General features: G+C 45.3%; 1 protein-coding gene across 1 annotated transcript; it reads left to right on the forward strand.

Moving 5' to 3' along the window:
- Positions 1 to 774: 774 nt before the first annotated feature.
- LOC114922483 (vomeronasal type-2 receptor 26-like) lies at positions 775 to 1,795 on the forward strand (the record flags this gene model as incomplete). The annotated part of the gene is made up of 2 exons (XM_029283872.1): positions 775 to 1,287; positions 1,736 to 1,795. Coding segments are annotated over 2 exons (573 nt in total), but the record flags the coding sequence as incomplete, so codon positions are not given.
- Between the last annotated feature and the right edge of the window lie 5,216 nt (positions 1,796 to 7,011).

Raw genomic sequence — 7,011 nt, forward strand, 5'->3', positions numbered from 1 at the left:
CTGCATTCTTTGTAACTTGAGGAATGATTTTAGATCAATGGGATTTATTTAGCTAAACAAACTTTACATTACAGGCTGATAGATACATCAATCAATCATTCATTTAATCAGTTAATCTTTAGTAAGATCATATATCCTTATAAGCTGCAATATCTAATTGGGAGGAACAATAGAGGGAGAGATATTGGGTTAAAGGAACAATGAAAACCAAACAGAGAATTCAGGATTCACCTGGAATTTACAAATAGTTCAGAATGCAAAGGCATGCACAGTGTTGAGTTTCCATGTGTTCTTCCATAGGACACCCATAATGTGCAGGCTCCACAGAATCCCAGTTTCTTTCCAGGTGCAATTAAATTCAACTTTCAAACCCTCCATTAGACAAAACCAGGGTATCTGCAGGGCTTCCTCTCCTTGAGGATATCTGCTTTTCCCACCAGAGCGTATGTATTGGGGATTTTTTTTGCTGCTGTAGTGTATATTCCATTTACTGAGACTTTGCTGTCTCTTTGTATCACACCTTATCCAAAGATTTTCTTGAAATTTGAAACACTAGAAAAGAAATATTACTTTCTTTTCTCAGATACCACAAAATGCACCAAGTGCCCAGATGATCAATATCCAACTAAGAACCGAGTCCAGTGTATCCCCAAAAGAATAACCTTCCTGTCCTATGAACAACATCTTAGCATCATCCTCATCTCCTTTGCTCTACTCTTGTTCCTAATCACAGGCTTTGTTTTATTCATATTCATTAAATACCTTGAAACTCCTATTGTCAAAGCCAACAACCGGGACCTCTCCTACATCCTCCTGGTCTCCCTTCTGCTTTGCTTCTTATCCTCCTTGTTCTTCATTGGCCGACCAATGAAAGCCACCTGCCTTCTCCGACAAACAGTGTTCAGCATTGTCTTCTCAGTAGCCGTGTCATCTGTGTTGGCTAAAACAATCACAGTAGTGCTGGCATTCCTAGCCTCAAAACCAGGCAATAAAGTGACAAGATGGTTGGGGAAGAACTTGGCCAACTCCATCATCCTTTCTTGTTCTGCTGTCCAAATTCTCATCTGTGCCATTTGGTTGGGAGCTTCTCCCCCATTTCCTGACTCTGATCTGCACTCCCAGCCTGAAGAGATTATCCTTCAATGCAACGAAGGCTCTGTCATCATGTTTTATGTTGTTCTTGGCTACATGGGCTTCCTTGCTGCAATTTGCTTCACTGTGGCTTTCCTGGCCAGGAACCTGCCTGGAGCTTTCAATGAAGCCAAGCTGATCACCTTCAGCATGCTGGTCTTCTGCAGTGTCTGGGTCTCCTTCCTGCCCACCTACCTGAGCACCAAAGGAAAATACATGGTGGCCGTGCAGGTCTTCTCTATCTTGGCCTCCAGTGCTGGACTATTGAGCTGCATCTTCTTCCCCAAGTGCTACATTATCATCCTGAGACCAGATTTAAACACTAAGGAACATCTAATGGCAAAAGCAGGGGAATGATTGTGAAATTGTTTCTTAGGCTGGTAACTTCTAATTATCCATTATTATTGGTTATATGTTCTTCCTTTGGATTTCCTTGACAACTTATGTTTATTAAAACTGAAGGAAATAAATATGTGAAGTTTGTTAGTTAAATGAAAATTCAAGAAAATCATCAAATACATTAATAAATAAATAATAAACAAACAAACAAATGAATGAATAAATATTATGTTTTTAAACTATTGGTTTTCCTCCTTTTCCTCAGCACACATGTCAACCAATATTTGGCTTAAGCAACTCTTCAAGACAAGAGCTATATGATTAATTTCCTGGGCTTTATAGTGTTGTAAGCTTGGCAGATATCTTCAAAGATAATAAGTGAGGTCTGAACTTCATCTCCTTCATGGTTCTTTATGAATTGGTATTTCCATTCCCCCATGTTTTGGGTTCTATTGGGGAGAAGAGAGTAAGTAAAGATGACATGGTGTTGCAATTCTCTCACCAGTTTTAGTGCTCCTTCTCTTTCTCCTGAGGTGCTCTTTCTCAGCAATATTCCTTCATTTCAGCTTCAGATCAAGTTCCATCTTCTTCATGGCTTCCTCTCACAGCCTCCAGTTCCAGCTTCTCTGGGATGCAGTGCTGAACAGACTTTCTGACTTCTGGTGAGGAATTTCTAGTAGCAGACATTTATTTATGGCCTGTAACTTCCTGACAGGTTTGGCATATCTGTATTCAAGTAAATTGGACTGAAGTGGACTTAAGATGAAATTCATCCTGGTCTGCTTTGGGGAGTCAGTAGCTCAACCAAGCTGAGGCAGGTACAAGAAGGCCATGGGTCAACTCTCGGATTGAAATGAAAATCAAATTTACTAAAGGTGTTGAAAGAAAATACTGTAAGAATAGGATAGGATAGAACCGAACCGAACCGAACAGAACAGAACAAAATTAATCTTAATATGAAGTGTTTTCTATTTCAGCTGTGAATACTCCAACACTGGAAGTTTTTAAGAAGAGACTGGACAGCCATTTGTCTGAAATGAGCAGGGGGTTGGACTAGATGACCTCCAAGGTCCTTTCCAGCTCTCTTCTATTCTATCCAATTTCACTGCATCTTCCTCCTTTTTATCTGTTTTTAGTTTCCATTTTATTTTTCATTTTCTCCTACTCTCGGCTGCATCTGATCAGAGTTTCCTGAAAGAGAGAAGATTTCGCCTTTAACTCCTTCAGTTCTGAACCAAGACAAAAGCCCCGCCCCTCTCCCTCCCTAGTGGCTGCCTCTAGCCATGGCCTGCCCCTCTTGTCATGGCAACCCAGCAGCAGCCAATCAAGCAGGAGGGAAAAGACAATGGTTGCCTGGGAGCTCAGCCACCAATCAGACTCATGGAGAAGAGGTTGAATGAGCAAAGACAAAAAAAAAAGGGGGGGGACAGGAAAATATCCAGTAAGGATAGAAAATTAAAAAGTTTTTTGTGTGATGATAAAGAGGCAAAAACTGCGAGAGATGCAGAGGGAGGGGAGGCAGAAGTCCTGGAAGGGCCTTTCCCCCCCACCCAGAAATGCCTGCAAGGAAGAGCTTCTCCTCTTGGGCAAGTGGGTGGTGAAGTGGCTGCCCAGGAGAGCCCGGCCAGAGGGACTTTGGGGGCCATGAGGGACCCCCAGGATGCCCCTTCCTCAGAGCCCCAGAGGGTCCCTCCAGGGAGACCCCCCTCGCCTTTCCCTCCCCAGCAAAGCCAGATCTCCCTTTGGAGACAAAGGCCCTGCATGGCTTCTCCCCGACAGGAGCCTTTCCTGAAAACACACAAAGAGGAACTGGAGCTTCACAAACCCCAATTGGCTGCATTTCCCCCTGAAATGCAACTCCAAAGCCCATAATCCACATTAGTCTCTTCCCAGAATGGGGGGTGTGAAGGGTTCCCCTAGTTCCCTTCCTCCTTCCTGAGCCTTTTCTATGGGCAACGTGAGAAGTCTGGGCTTTGCTTTTCCCCCTCAGTGCCCCATGTGTGGAAGGGAGTGACAGTGGAACATGGGTCCTTTCCCTCCCTTTCTTCTTTACGTGAGGTGAAAAGCATCCTCTCTCTCTCTCTCTCTCTCTCTCTCTCTCTTTCTCTCTCTCTCTCTCTCTCTCTCTCTCTCTCTCTCTCTCTCTCTCTCTCTCTCTCTCTCTCTCTCTCTCTCTCTCTCTCTCTCTCTCTCTCTCTCTCTCTCTCTCTCTCTCATTCTCTGTACATGGGTGTGATTTTTTAAAAAAACTATGTCAAGTCCTGATGACTAGTTTTTAACTAGCAGATTTTATTTATTTATTTTATTTTATCCTGGTCACACTATTGCATCAGTCTTTTTATATTGCTGCCCTTCAACATTAACTTTCAAAATAAAGTCAAAACTTTGGTTTTAACTCAGTAGGAAGCTATTCCAGTTCTGTGACATGTTTGGGCATTAAGTAGTCCCCGGGGTTTTCTCTTTAACTGCTATGCCAACAAATATCAGATTTCTTTTTTTTCAGCCACAGTGTATTTTCAGTGTATTCCCTCTGGGGCCAATTTCAAGCATGGAGCTTTGCAACCTCTCAATTCCTGCTGAGTGATTTAATTCTAGCTCTGCCCTATCATTTTGAATCCTATGGGGATTATTCCCCTTTCATTTCTCTCCAGAGAAGTGCCCAACAAACTTTGTGTCCAAGAACTAGTTGAATTAGCTGGGGATCTCTGTTGAGAGGGAGAATTATTATTATTATCCTCAAAGTTTCCGCTCTGCTCTTTGGCCGAATCCTCCAGGGGAGACTTTGGGCAGAGACAGATGGAATCAGCTGCAGTTCGCTTCTCTCTCTGACCCAGGAGGCCCAAAATGGAAATCTTTCCTGGAGGAGAACTTGGCTTTAGGCAAAAAGCATCACTGGAAGATTTCAGACTTTGGACTTCCCTCCCCACTCAAGATCAGGGCTGTCTGTCTTCCTTCACATCAAAGTGTGCCACCCTGGGAAAATAAGAGCTGAATCCCAATGCAGCTGAGTTTCTGCCTGCTGGGGTCACCTCCCCCCAAAAGAGCCCCCTTTTCCATCTCCTTTCCCCAAATGTGAGCTCTTTCTTCGGCCCCTCCTTGACTCCCTTGTGCCCCCATCAAGCCCCTCTTTAATGTATAGAAGTGTTGGGGGTCCTGCGTCCTTCCAGATGTGGCTGGGTAACATCTTTCCCTCTGGCTGGAGGCCTCTTCCCCTTCGATCCTGCCCCAAGGAGACCCTACAGTGCTTGGGCCCGATCTTCAGGCCTGCCGGAAGTGGCCTCCATTTTCAATACTCCGACGAGTCCTTGTAGAAATGGCGGCTGCTTTTGAAGCTTTCCACCCTGATCCTTAGGCTGTTGGGAGACTGCAAAGCTCTCCTGGCTCTTGCTAGGCTTGGGAAACCCGACACTGCATGACGATGGGGCAGCTTCAGATGAGCTTCCTGAAACCTTTTCCTAGCTTTGACTCCCCCTTTACTCCCCACAAACCCCACATTTCTTCAATAAAGAACACAAAAAATGCTGGAAGACACAAATTTTTTCATCTTGCACTGCCCCGTCCCCCAAATTAGGCACTAAAACTAAACTCCCCACCTCTGCCCTCAAATCTCTATCCCCATTAACACTTTGCTAAATATACAGCATGCCTGAAACAGAGGAACAGAGTTGAAAGGAACCTTGGAGGTCTTCTAATCTAACCCCCTGTTGAAGGAGGAAGCCTCACTATTTACCATTTTAGACAAATGGTTGTCCAATCTCTCCTTATAAACCTCCAGTGTTGAAGCACCCACAACTTCTGGAGGCAAGTTGTTCCACTGATTGATTGTTTTCTCAGGAACTTTCTCCTTAGTTCTAGGTTGGTTCAAAATCTGTAAGTTACTTACTTTGACTCTAGACAGAATCAAAGAATAGAAAGGAAGAAGGAAGGAAGCAAAGAAAAATTTGCTCTGTGTTGACAATGCTGACTGCGATGTTAGTGATGTTCAACAGCCCCCCATATGTGAGGAGGGCTCCTCCCTCAGAAGAGAGGTTTCTGATTGCACCCAAGGCTGCCCTGACTAGATTGGGTTGGGGGCTCTGCCTGCCTTCCTCTCTTCCAGAATGCCCTCCCTGCCCTTGCCAGGAAGGCCCACAGGCATCCTATAGCCTCTAGTCATTCCTGGCTTTCCAGGACCCATGCTTCATTGCCCCATCCCCCCAGTTGCCTTCATGAGGACTTGAAACCCATTCTCCTTGTCGGGATGGGAGATTCTTGTCACCTCTCTGCAGCACAACCAGCTGCAAAAAATCGCCCCAATTTTAGCGAGTTGGAGGCCACCTGGCTGGGCTTGCAAGAACAGAGCCAGGCACAGCAATGGCTTGTGAAGAGAAGCAACGGCTTCTCTCATCTTGTCAATGTTGCCGGGCTGGATAGCCATGGACCCCGAATCCAAAAGCAGATCCTTTAAAAGTTTCAAGTTCTCTCTGCAGATGTACTGTATTGGCCATCACATAGATGGTTTGTGGTAAATCTAGATGAGTTCCCACAACACCCTTAACTTCTGGGTAAGTTTACACAACACCTTTAACTTTTAGGTGAAGGAAAGAGAACTGCTATGTTGGCCTAATGTACCATGCCAAAATTTATATAATTCAGATGCTGGCTTAGCATGATGATCTGCTATATACATTTGCACAGGAGAAGGTTCCCAAGTATTGGAATGTATAAATGAGATAAACATGCTTTAAGATCCCAGTCCATATTGTCAGGGGCTCTATGGCTGATCAAAGATGAGTCCCCCGCTCCTTCGATGTGTGTTTGGAGATGCAAGGGAGAAAGAAGCTACTTTTAATCTGCTTCCCTCTGAAGCCCAACATCTTTGCCCCTCCCTGTGGTCAGTACCAGGCTGAGATGTGTCCAGCTTGCTAAACTACTGCAGAAATGCCTGAAAAAACTTAGATGACCTAAACATGAGCTGTGAACTTCACCCGTTAATTCAGTTGATGAGTCCACACTACTCAGGAAAAAGGGTTTCTACTGAATCTAGGTTAAAGAGAGCATACGGTTCCATGATGGTCAGTGGAGTTTGATTCACTCAGCTCAACCACCTGCTGGGACACTCACACAACACACTTGCAGGGGCTCAGCAATTGAGTCCTGCAAAGGGGACTGAGGGTATGCCACCAACGCTGGGTGTGCTGAAGTTGGCCAATAGCAAACAGGATCGCAAACTCCCTGGACTTGGATGAGCTCTCCTAATCTGCAAGTTCCTGAGACTCACCTCCTGTGGGGGTTCCTGGCTGACCATCAGTGCTGCCAACCAAATGGTATGGCTTGACCTGGACTCGCACTGCATGGAACCCCCTTGCTGTGATGTCACTGCTGCTCTCCCACCCTTCTCATCTACTAAGAGGACTCCTCCCACAAAGAAACCTTTTCCAACCATGCCTGAGGCTGCCTGATCTGGATTGTGTAGGGGGCTCCACCTGCCTTCCTCTTTTCCAGCATGCCCTCCCTGCCCTTGACAGGAAGGGACATCAACCTCCAGTAGCCCTCCTGGCC

The sequence above is a fragment of the Protobothrops mucrosquamatus genome, unplaced genomic scaffold (assembly GCF_001527695.2).
Source record: "Protobothrops mucrosquamatus isolate PMUCROS unplaced genomic scaffold, P.Mucros_1.0 scaffold258, whole genome shotgun sequence".
NCBI classification, from domain to species: Eukaryota; Metazoa; Chordata; class Lepidosauria; order Squamata; family Viperidae; genus Protobothrops; species Protobothrops mucrosquamatus.